The sequence below is a fragment of the Mycteria americana genome, chromosome 1, assembly GCF_035582795.1.
Source record: "Mycteria americana isolate JAX WOST 10 ecotype Jacksonville Zoo and Gardens chromosome 1, USCA_MyAme_1.0, whole genome shotgun sequence".
Taxonomy (NCBI): Eukaryota; Metazoa; Chordata; class Aves; order Ciconiiformes; family Ciconiidae; genus Mycteria; species Mycteria americana.
This window is the reverse complement of record NC_134365.1, coordinates 121,173,581-121,185,611: the sequence shown is the minus strand read 5'-3', so window position 1 is coordinate 121,185,611 and position 12,031 is coordinate 121,173,581. Positions and strand designations below refer to the sequence as shown.

Here is a 12,031-nt window from a genome sequence, read left to right as displayed (position 1 = left end):
CATGGAAATTAATTCTAATCAGTTGCCCATTACTCTAAATTTGTAAAAAATCTCCAACTAACAAGTTAAAAAAAAATATTGTAACAAAACCAGGAGGCTATCGCCATTGTCAAGACAGTGGGTATAGAAATGTCTTACTACCAATTCTGGATACCAGCAGAACTGCATGAAAAGTCATGGATTTATACTAGAGGTATCCCCTCTGCTTATCCATAAGGTGGGAAAAAGGAAAAAAAAAGTGTTACTTAAAAAATGTCAACATTTTAAAAAAATCCCTGACAGAGGAATGATCAAACTGTGAAATAGTCAAGTAACAACTAGAATCAGAAGAGTCCAAGAAAAATAAGAGTTTGTTTTTCAAGACACCAAGGGGTACACAAGACAACCTGTTTGGGGAGGAAGAAGAGAAAAGGAGGCTAAGATAATTCTTCCACTTACGTCACTCAGAGCAGTACATGTGCTTCAAGGCACATTAAACTTCTCTGCATGGAAAGGGTACATGGTTCTGCGCTGATGGAATCACAGCAGTCAGTCAGAACTGTGGTGACATCACCAAGTACAGAAAATGCACAGGCACCAGAACTGCAAAAAAAACGCCTGATCCTGAACAGAATTGTAGTGCGAATCCAAAGCGCCTCATGCTTTTAGGAGCTGTGCCTTAAGAAGGCCAGTAAAAACTAGCAGGATGTGAGCTCCAACTGATTAAGCAATTATTAAATATATGTGAAAGCACATTGTACATGATGAAGCCAGATGATTTCTGATATTTTAAAGTTCAAAGAATTGCCCCTGAGGAAACAAAAGCTACTGAAGAAGATAGTGCAAAGATGAGCATATCTTTGTTGGTTATATGGTAGTTACAACACTGAAGTAACAACTTAATACACAAAGGCTTATGTTAATATTTATGTGTGGTGGCTGAGCACAGCCAGAGTGGACAGTCTGATCCAGGCGTTCACATAATCAATAAGAGTTCTGCTGTCTTCCCTGACACTCCATCCAGCTTAGCATCATGCTGTATGGGTACGCATGAGTGAATCATCTGCAGCACCTGAACAGGATGTGTGGAGAGGCTTGGTGAATCAGTGATCCAGTATCAAGGCAAGAGGACATTATTTTCCTGGAGAGATCACTTTTTTTTAAGAGAGTTTCTAAATGTAGGTCACTTACAAAACCCATTTTTGCTCTTCCTACAGTGGAGGGCATTAGGTCTGGCTTTTTGTTCAAGCTTCAAATTTAACAGTTGTTTTTTAAAACATTAAAAGTGTCCTCCTATTTCCCAATTGCCTAACATATTATTCTATTTTTTTTCCTCTAAGACCTCATAGCTGCAGCTGTGCACAGCTAGATCATTGCAACATTCCTGCAACCTCAGCAGTGATGACAAAATAAAAGAGATTAAATGGCCACTGGACAAAATCTAAAAACCTGTTTAAAACTGCCTGGACTCCATGGCATGAAAAGCATTATTTAATCTATAATATCTTATTCCCTTTACTACAACAAACCAAAATCCCAGGTCATAATTTCAAGTTCATGCTCCTCCTCCATTCGCATACATAGCTTCATATCGGATAAATATGAACTTGTCACATTTCAGCCTAGGGTTGTTACTTTTTTTAGTTTTTCAATGATAGTTTGATCACAGATCACACAAGTACCTTGTAAGAGGTGAGGATGAAGAGGCTGGTGAGCAGTAAGAACAGCTGTCATCTCGTCATGATCGGAAGGATGTATGTACTCATAAATGCTATTTCCAGTAAGCTCCACCTGTGAAGAGACATGTAACACATGAAGCAGTGCAGCTGACTATTTTTTTTTGCCTATCCCGAAAGTGCTCTTAAGTAACCTGCATACACTGCGTCTGGGTAACTACACACCATTTTTAAAACATAAGTTGAAGGTATCAAAACCGTGTTCCGAATTATACCCATTGAATTAAATGAATTCCTTCTTCAGCAGTAACTAATATTATAGGCGCTTTTGTAGGAATTTCTGGTGATGATCCAGATACAGAAGAGCTGCTATTAGAGAGAGCTGGCAAATGAAGTGATAAACTAGAGCAGCTGTAGAAATGTTAGATTGCCACAAAACAGGATAAAATCTCTGTGAACTATATTAATGTCTCTCAAGAAGACAGATATAAAAAAAAAGTAATGTTTCTACAGGTTCCCAGAAACTATCACCTGCATTCAGCTGGCCGCTGAGCCTTCAGAGCCAAACCACTAGACTTACTTACACAATTCCTTTGTGTCTTTTCAAAGACGATCCACCACACTCAACCCACGGTAGTGTGAAGGGCTCAGAACAGTAGCCAGTGAATTCAAAAGGCAGATTTCCATAGATTTTCATGGGCACTGGATTGAGCCTTCACTGCTTTAAGTAAACATGCACAGTAAAGACTAGATCTATCTTAAATATCTGTGTATTCCCTCTTCTCACTTGAACTTTGCTCGCACAAGAATGTGTTTCTGTCTTTCCCACTGTTGTACCCAAAATAACTGTTGCACAAAAAAATGAATGGCGTGCACCGTATGTCCTTTTTGCTAACTCTATTTGCCACGTATAAAACTCAACCACAAAGGTCTCCAGATAGATGCAGTAATTGATTTAAGGAGTGAACCAATACTTTGAGCCTGTGTTTTAAATTAGTGTCAGGCTGCCCAATTGTTCAGTGTGGCCTGATGTGCCTTGGGCCCCTAAGATCAGAGACAGCTGAGAGGTGAAGTAATTTAACCTATTATTCTGAGCCAATCCTACTGATTTGCTAAGATGTGTGAGTTGCCTTTTCTTTGGAATAAATGAAGTTGTCTACCCCACAAAGCAATCTTTTTCCGAAAATGTTTCTCATCGTTCCATTTTCTGCATTATTCATGGAATGTCTCTTCCCAAGACTATGCAAACTAACTTTTTTCCTAGCCATCTATTCCCCACTGCTTCTTTCCAACAACCCCTCCTTGCAAAAACAAAAACACCAACACTGATTTGATATTCTAACCATAATAAAATTTCACTGAATAAGGAAAAAAAGAAAGAGAAAGAGAAGAAAGAGAAAAGAAAGAGAAAAAAGGAAAGGAGAGATAGAGAGAGAGAGAAAAAGAAAGAGAGAAGGAAAGGCAGAGGAAGAGGTGAAGAGAGAGAGAAAGAGCAAGAAAAGAAAGGAAGAGAGAGAGGACAAGAGGGAGAGAGAGAAGGGGAAAGGAAAGGAAAGGAAAGGAAAGGAAAGGAAAGGAAAGGAAAGGAAAGGAAAGGAAAGGAAAGGAAAGGAAAGGAAAGGAAAGGAAAGGAAAGGAAAGGAAAGGAAAGGAAAGGAAAGGAAAGGAAAGGAAAGGAAAGGAAAAGGGAAAGGGAAAGGAAAGGGAAAGGAAAGGAAAGGAAAGGAAAGGAAAGGAAAGGAAAGGAAAGGAAAGGAAAGGAAAGGAAAGGAAAGGAAAGGAAAGGAAAGGAAAGGAAAGGAAAGGAAAGGAAAGGAAAGGAAAGGAAAGGAAAGGAAAGGAAAGGAAAGGAGATTATCTACATTGCTTCATTCATGTAATTTTCTCTAAAAGTTCTCCTTAAAAAGCACTGGCTGTTCCTTTTCAGGATTGTAACAGGTGGGGGACCTGTTATAGTAACACCCCATATTCAAGCTTTAGTGGTGGGGGAGGAAGGAGACTATACAATCTCACTGTGAGTCATGCTTCTCAATGCTTCTGTTTGTTTTTAATTACATGGGGGAAAACATATTGCAAATGTCCATAGCTATCTCCATAAGTATCATAATCACCTACAGACACATAAAACAGATTTTTTTTTGAATCTAATAATTCTTACAGTAATGAGCATTTCATTGGCCTATATGCTTAGTAAACCAGAACACAAAAAAAATTATCATTGCAAAAATACACAGCTGTGGTCAGTGTTCAAACCAAAAGGAGTATCACTTACGACCCTGTTATTATTTTATCTTTGGCTAATAGTGATTTTACTGAAGAGTATGTTTTGCCTTTGAAATTAAAAAAATTGTATCAGAGAATACAGCTTCAAAAAAAAAAAAAAATCATTCATGGATGGCTATGTGCAATCTCTCCCTTCAATATAAAGACTTTCTTACAAAAAGAACACCAACCAACCTGACTAGCAACATCAACTGTGGTAATCCAAAAGATTTTGTTGCACCTCTGCTATTACCAAGTGAAATCATAGCCACATCAACATGCATCTACTCTCTTACAAAGTATAACTCATGGGTATCTCTTGCTTTTCCAAAAGTCACTACCTATTTCAAAAGGACTACTCATGGAAATACACGTTTATTCCACAGGATTCACAGGACAGTTTTATCTAAACTGTAATTTGTATCTCGGGGCTTATATCTAAAATTCAAAACTAAAGTGCTCTGTCAAACTCAAACTAATGACTAGCTTTTCCCATTATACACATAGGAATATTTTCTACTCTGATGTATGCATTTGCAACCCCAGCAAAATCAGCGGGAGGTGAACATACAACACTGAAACCAAAATTGACTGTAAAAATGCAAGTGGAAACATAAAGCCGCCAGCAAAGAGATGGGGGCTATGTAAGAGTCAAATAACCAAAATATGTATACATAATTTTGAAACTGACCACAGTCTCCTGCTACACATAGTGCATGCATGCTATTTTAAAGCCTACAATGAAACACTGAAAACTTAAAAAAATAAATTATATGGTTCAATTCATAAACCTTCTAAAATCCCATGCCTCGGGCTTATTAAACCAGCTTCCTCGATGTAGTTTTTTAATATCTGTAAATACCTGCTTACTACCAAATATCACTGTTTCCTACTAAGAGGTTTTTTATGTGTAACTCAGCTGCACCATTTTTTCCTGCCAAGAAACAATTCATAATAAACACAGAGGACTAAGTAGATGGATTCTAGAGCAAATAATTACATATTTTGCCTTTCATATACTTATTTGATGAGAGTAAAATAAACTCTTGGAAAAGTTCACATGTTTGTGGTTAAATATTTCAAGACTTATCAAAAGTCAAAGATAAGCTTGGCTCCCTCATGGACCCAGAAAATGGCTGGAATAAGTTCCAGACTTTCAAAATTAAAAAAAAAATAATATCTTTCACCGTTGTTTCCTAAGAGGATTTTCCTCTCCATTCTGTGTCTTTGGACTCTAAGGAGAAAAAGTATTTGGGGAATTTGAACCTATTTTTTATCCATGGAAAAAAAGAAGCAAGGAATTGGCGCTCTCAGCTAGTACAAGTCAGTTCAACACTGGTCTGAGGCCAGCTGAAATTAGATGGAGGAGGGGGTCCTACCCATCGGTATTTACAATATTTACTGTTACTGCTGAGAGCAAAGGCAGATCAAAATCCAAAGCCACAAATTAAGTGATAGGTCCACAGATGAAGATGTAGCCTTTTCAGAAATATTGTTTCTGATTCTCTGATGCTGCAGACAGAAGTGAGTGAAGTAGTGCTGAAAAACAATCCTTAATGTTGTTTTTAAATTTTAAACTAGCTTAACTACACCAGCCAGTGAAGGGTTATTCAGAAGCTCTAATTTCTTACTCCTGAAGTTAAATTCAAGATCAACTAGAAGATAAAGGCTACTGTAGTAAGCATCCAAGAATATCCTGCAAAATATTTTTAAATGGACTTTTTATTTAGTTTAAATATATATTTTTGAACAAATTGCACTTCAACTGGAAATTGATGTGTGGACTAGTTAATTGTCAAATTATTTAATAAAAAGGCCTTTCTATGCACACTCTAAAAGATTTTCTACAATCATCATCACTCTGGTCTCAGCTTGTATTGGCTGGAGCTCTATAAGAGCACTTGTTGAAAATATAGTGTGGGATTATGACCTGGTGAGGGAGACTTGCAGAATTTGCTTCTACAGACCAATCTCATTCTTGTTGACGTCAGTGGCAAAACTCCCAGTGATTTCCAGAGAAGTAGGAACAAGAACTCATTTAGAGCCCTGGGAAGCTTACAGGAATATCCTAGTGTTAATGTATTAATATCCTAGTACGTAGGAGTAGCCTAGTATTAATGGTAGTACTACTTAAAGCAAAACTGTCCCTTCAAAAATAGAACATTGAGAAACAGCCAGAACAGATTAGAGGATAAAACAGTATGAGGAAAGAGGGGAAAAAAAATCACTGTCTTGTTTAGCTGGGGTTTTGTATTTATAAATAAAAAACTGTGTGCTGTGAAACTGCTGGAGCACTTAGTGTTTTGAGAGTCTAAAACGTGCCCTTAAATTTCACATCCCTCTGTCCTCTCTGATCTATACTTTCTGGGGAGTTCAAGGATACAGCCCATTCATTTACAAATCTCTGCTAAAGTGAAATATTTGTGATTTTGCTTATTAAACTGACTTCAATAAGCAATATGACCAAATCCTCTACTTTTCCTTGGTACCTCTTGCACTAAGGGTTTATAGATATTTACATGTGCAATGCACATGGAATTCAGTCTGTGCAGAGGGCCGTAAGGGCATGAAGGCTAAATATGACTAAAGCCTGTATGAGATGCTTTCAGTCCCCTCTCCCTGAATGTGGCCAAGTCTATTTAGCACCCTACTGATCCCATAGTTCTTTAATTTCACCAGATGACTGGATAATACTGAGACCTACAAGACCTGATGCTTGATATTCCTCAAAAAGAAAGAAAAGAAAGAAACAATTTCTGGACAAAACCTGGAAGATCAGTTAGCACTTACCAAACAGCAAGCAGCCCAGGACAATGAGACTCTACTTCAGCAAGGACAGATGGGAACACTCAGTGCTTTGGAACAATTGTACTAACTAAATGAATCTCTTTAAGCAGCCAGCAGCATGGTGGATCTTTTCAAAAGTTAGGGCGAGAAAAACTTTTAATAATGCTGTTGATTCAGAGTAGAAAATATGGCCATTCTCTAGGAAAGTTTATTCTAAAACAAAGCAATATTCAAAGTAATTTGAACATGCATTAAATGTCATGAAACAACTAATACTATACTGTAACAGACTCAGTTGAACAAACTGCTTGAACTAAGAATGTTCCCTGGACAGGTTTTTAAAAGTTGGCAGAAAAAAAGTATCCACACAGAATATTGATCCTCAAAATTACTTTTTCTAAAAAAGATTACAAAAACAGGGATTGTAGTTGCCTTTTGATTTAGAAGTGGTGTTTATGAGATGATATACTTGCTTTTTCTAGCTATTTAGAATTCTACTTTTTCTCACAGCTGTTAATTCTAATATCACTATTATAAACACACATCCAAAGAACTTAACAGTTTTTCAATCAAAATCTTAGTTACTACCACAGTTAAAGTACACATATAATCTCCACAACTCAGGCCCTTCTCTGTTTATTGGAATAGCCACAGGGCATATTCCTCAGACATTTTCAGAACATCCTGTGGTCTCTCACCTTCATCTCCTCATTTTTCTTTCCTCTGCTATTAAGTCTTTATTTCACTTTATTTAACTCTGAGAAGTGTTTGAGCTGCAACTGATTCTGAAGAAACAGTTCTGTTTCTTGCAAGTCTCATCCAGGGCCCAGTGAAATTAATAAGGAGTTTTTCTATTGGACTTGGGCAAGCTTTAGGTCAGGTGTTACCAATGAATTTGTGTAATACATTTGCACACAAAGGTATGGAAACTTGCACTCTGCAATAAATTCAGGCTATTTGCCCTTGTGCCTATCCCAAGAAGGCAAAAAATTAGAAATGTCCTTCTAAGAAAAAAAACAATAAAAAACCCCTTATACTTCTTGTGCAGAACAGTAGTAAACTGAGTTTTATGAGTTCTATCACAACCATATAAAACGCTTTACTGAAAAGACCACTGAGCTGGAAAAACTCAGGAAAAACTACCCTGAATTCCATGTGAACACTCATAAATCTGCCCCCCTTTTCTTTTTTTCCTAAAGCACATTTACCATAAAACTCATGTTCCACATCAGATTTCCTCTCTATTTCATAGCAAGTCTCAATATCTTACACAATCTAAAACATATAGACTTGAATTCTAAACTTTATTTCAGATGTATAGCGTTACCACACAGGCTATAGGTTTGGGTTTCAAGCTCTGTATATATCTGCAATTTGCAATATCATATTATTTATTACCCTTCTTAAAGGTAATGAGGAGTAAAATACAATGAACAAGAAAAGATATAAAGACAGTCATGATGTGGTTGTAAGTAAAGGAAACTCGAATATTTAAGTAAGGCCATTTGTCAGAGGACAAAGTCAAAGCTTCAAATACCCCTAAAAAAACAATGACATTATATACATGGCAAGATACTAGTGTTAGGTTCCAAATCCGGTACCTGTATTTAACAGGTAGATGGAATAAATCACTCATACCTGAGATAAGCCAAGATGTACTGATGCTGTTTCTGAGATGTACATTATTTTGCCATCTGATGCTACCACGAAAACAAAGCCATCCAAAGTCTGAAAAAAAGAAATATGTAGGGTAAAAAGCAAGCACTCTGTTTAAAGCATTTACAGTGAAAAAAATTTTGAAGCCTTTTGGAGGAAGATTGCTATCCAACTTAAACAGCAGCAAATAGCAGCAAAATTTAAGGAACTGAAACCTTTATCTGATGGTGTTCCTACAAACTCTATGACACATACACACATTGTGAAATCCAATTCATTCCCCCTACAAATGCTAGCTTTACTGCTTCACTTTAAGTTAACATTCTCCTGTTGATTCTGGTTATTTTAGTACTTAGTACAAATCCTGAGCTATGTGGTACTTAGGGGAAAGTCTAGTACTATGCAAGCCATTTTTTATGGTATAATTGGCAGACACAGCTTACCGCTATTTGCAATATATTTAATGATACCGTAAGCAATGCTTTAAATTTCTTTGACTATATTTTTAATAATGCCTTTCTGAACAGAGGGCTGTCTGCTAGGTAACTATGCAAACTCAGGAAAAGAAAGTAAAATAAACCAGCATTCAAAACTTTATCACACTTGAAGAGAGATATTTATGCTCATTAAGCTATATCCCTACAGTTTGTGAATCTTGACTAACGGTAACACATAATGCAAACTTGAGGTGCAATCCTACAAATTCTTATTGACAGGATATTGACTGGAAGGTAAATACTACTTGTGTGAGTAAAAGCTAAAGTTTAGTTTAGTCATATATCATTAATATAAGAAAAAATAATATGATGCAAAAGGTACAGGTTAGCCAAAACTGGCCACAATTTGGACATACAAACTATCGGTTTGGGGCTACCTTGATTCTTCAGTGCCCAATTTGAGGCATTTTTTCAAAAGTATCTGATATTCTCAGTCAAAAAGTATCCATTATCTCTAATCAGTTTAGGAAGCCTTGATCAACACATACATATGAACATCATTGGAAAACATATGTGGAATAGAAAAAAAAAATTTACAGTACACAGATAAAACAAACGCCTATTTTAATTCATCTTTTAAGTTACTGAACCAGGAGAGAAGCAATAAAATCCTGTATGCTTCATGTTCTTACAGTGCTGCCACAATAAGAAAATATTCCACATTATTCTCTGGCCTGCTAACGATTCTACAGCATGTAATTGAAACCAGATTACTCTTTGCTTTTACTTTTTTTTCTTTTTCTTTGGAACATAAATTAAATTTTGTAGAAGTATTAAAATGGGAAATAAATTATTGCATCCTTAGCCATAACTTTGCTTTTAAACACTGTCATCTTGCGATCGCCCTGCCCAGTATCATAACTAAAACCGTGTCAATGCTTCCATTACTGCATTATATGGTGCCGTAGGTCCCTAACCTTCCTACACAGAAAAGCATATTGAAGCTGAAACTTCACATGTAAGGTTTCAGTCTAAGAACCCTTAAAAAAAGTTTACAGTAAATGTGGGTTTATTAAAATGTTAAGCATTCATAATTCAGAAATAACTGAACTGTAAAATGAGTATTACAGGTGATTAGCATATAATGTTACTTAAGTTCATTTAATGCCAGACAGAATGTGAAATAGCTGACGGGGAGGAGGAGCAAGTGTAACAATGATTTTTATTATATAACTAGATATGTATTTTCTAGGTAGACCTAGAAACAGCTGATAGTACATCAGCTACTTAAAACAGAATTTTCAAGCCTAGAAATACCTCCACATGAGATAATTTTGAACTTTACCAATTTCCACCTACTATATGCGGTCAGTAACGCATGCTTCAAATCACGCTACGGAAAGGCGTGATTTTTACTTCTTTTTACTTCAGGAGAACGGATGATACTTTGCAGGGCTGCAGTAACTAACTGTGCACGGCATTTCAAGTGTCGGACGACCTCGCACAGCTTTCCCGACTAGCCCACCCTGCCGCTTCTTTACCTCGCCCGGAGTACGCGGCTTGCTTGAGCCTGGGGAGAACGGCAGCTACCTGAGGGGGCTGCACACGGCCCTCCGGCCGCCGCCAACGGCCGGGGCGCGAGGCGGGGGGCGGGCGCGGGGGCCAAGGGCCGGGGCTCGCCCCGAACGCCACCGGCTAGCGGGGACAAAGGTGGGCGAGTCCTCCTGGCGACTCGGCGGGGGGAAGCGGCCACAGACCCCGAACAGAGTTTCTGTTGAGGTTTTTTTATCCCCAACCCGAGCGAACAGTTAAAACAGCTCCAGCTCTGTGACCAGGAATTAACCTCCCACAATAAAAACGGCCGTTAAATGATTACGGTTTACTAGGCCTTTAAAATCGGGGGAGAAAAACCCTTGCTGTATTAAGTTCACATATAAAAAAATGGAGCTAAACGTAATTATTTTTTTTTTCCTCCGGCTGGCACACACGCCCCAGCTACGACTTCCTAAACTCTCCTACGCGGGGGGAATTCAGAGGAATTCCAGAGCAGATCAACGGGATTGTGAACAACGGTATTTTCAGGTGCTAACGTCCACGGGAGATCTAATCCAGATGTTCACCCCCCGCCTCGGGAGCCCTGTGATCCCTTACGGGTTTCCCCTCCCGAGTCACCGGCGGAGAACGACGATCCCCGATGTCCGGCACCCCTACAGCCTAAACGCGCTCCCCGCTGCCGCTCGCCGGGGGCTGCCTGCGGGACACCCCCAGCAGCTCTGGGGCGTCTGATTGTGGCTTTTACGGCCGGGAGAGGCTTTGCGTGCACAGAGAGCCGATTAGTGCCACGCTGAGCTGGTACTTCTACTGGTACCAAAGGCGAGAACAAAACAAAAAAATGGAAGTGGTTGGTGTCTCGGGTTTTCTCCCCTTCCGGCCGGTGTGAAGCTCGGGACTGAGAGGAAGGCTTCGCCCAGGCTCCTCTGGCGGTGCGGGGGAGAGGAGGAAGAGGAGGAGGAGGAGAGGCGGGAGGTTGATCGCACCGCAACACCAGGCTTCCGATGCGCAGCGCGTACGAGAGGGAGGAAGGCGTCCACTACCTGAAGCAAATGGGATCCGAGCTCCTTGGCCACGTTATCCAAGGGCCCTATCCTGCTCGGCTGTCCCCAGGCGTCGCCCAGACCTGCAAGGGAACCAAGGAGCTGGTTAGAGCGGGAAGCGGAGCCGGGCCCGCCCTGCCTCCCCGGCGGGACACGCACTGCCCGCAACCCGCCTGTTCTCCCCGCTTCTCCCGGGCAGCGACGTGGGGGCTCGGGAAGTGGGAAAGGCTGAGTCCCTTCTACATACACGCGTGGGAAGGGAATTGCTCCTTCTCTGGAGGTCCCGGCGAGGTCGTTCCCGCGGATGCACTTTCTCCCTCCCCAGAGAGCCACCCGACCTCCAGCGCGCCCCGAGGAAGGCGCCTGCCCCAGCCGCTTCCCCCCGCCCGCCACGCCGGCACCGTCCTGCCAGCAGCACCGTGCCCGTCCCCCCTTCCCCCCCGCGGCCGGGTTGAGGGAAGACTGGCCACACACTGAGGACCCGAGGGACGAGCCGCCGCGGAGGCAGGCGCGGAGCACCCGGGCTGCCCGCAGACCTGCCAGGCACAGCCCGGGGCACTTGGCGCCCGGCGGGGGGTTCCCAGACAGAAGGCACTAGGAGCTGCGAGACACTCGCCTGTCTTCAATTACTGCCCCGGCC

At 40.4% G+C, this 12,031-nt stretch overlaps 1 protein-coding gene across 1 annotated transcript in view; it reads right to left on the bottom strand.

Annotated features, from left to right (window-relative positions):
* Positions 1–12,031, bottom strand: part of SIM2 (SIM bHLH transcription factor 2) — a 59,148-nt gene that overhangs the window by 38,114 nt on the left and 9,003 nt on the right. Inside the window, exons 2-4 of the mRNA XM_075518481.1 lie at positions 11,392–11,474; positions 8,343–8,432; positions 1,662–1,770 (exon numbers count right to left, since the gene is read on the bottom strand). Of these exons, the coding sequence (XP_075374596.1) occupies positions 1,662–1,770; positions 8,343–8,432; positions 11,392–11,474 (282 nt within the window). The remainder of the gene's footprint in view (positions 1–1,661; positions 1,771–8,342; positions 8,433–11,391; positions 11,475–12,031) is intronic.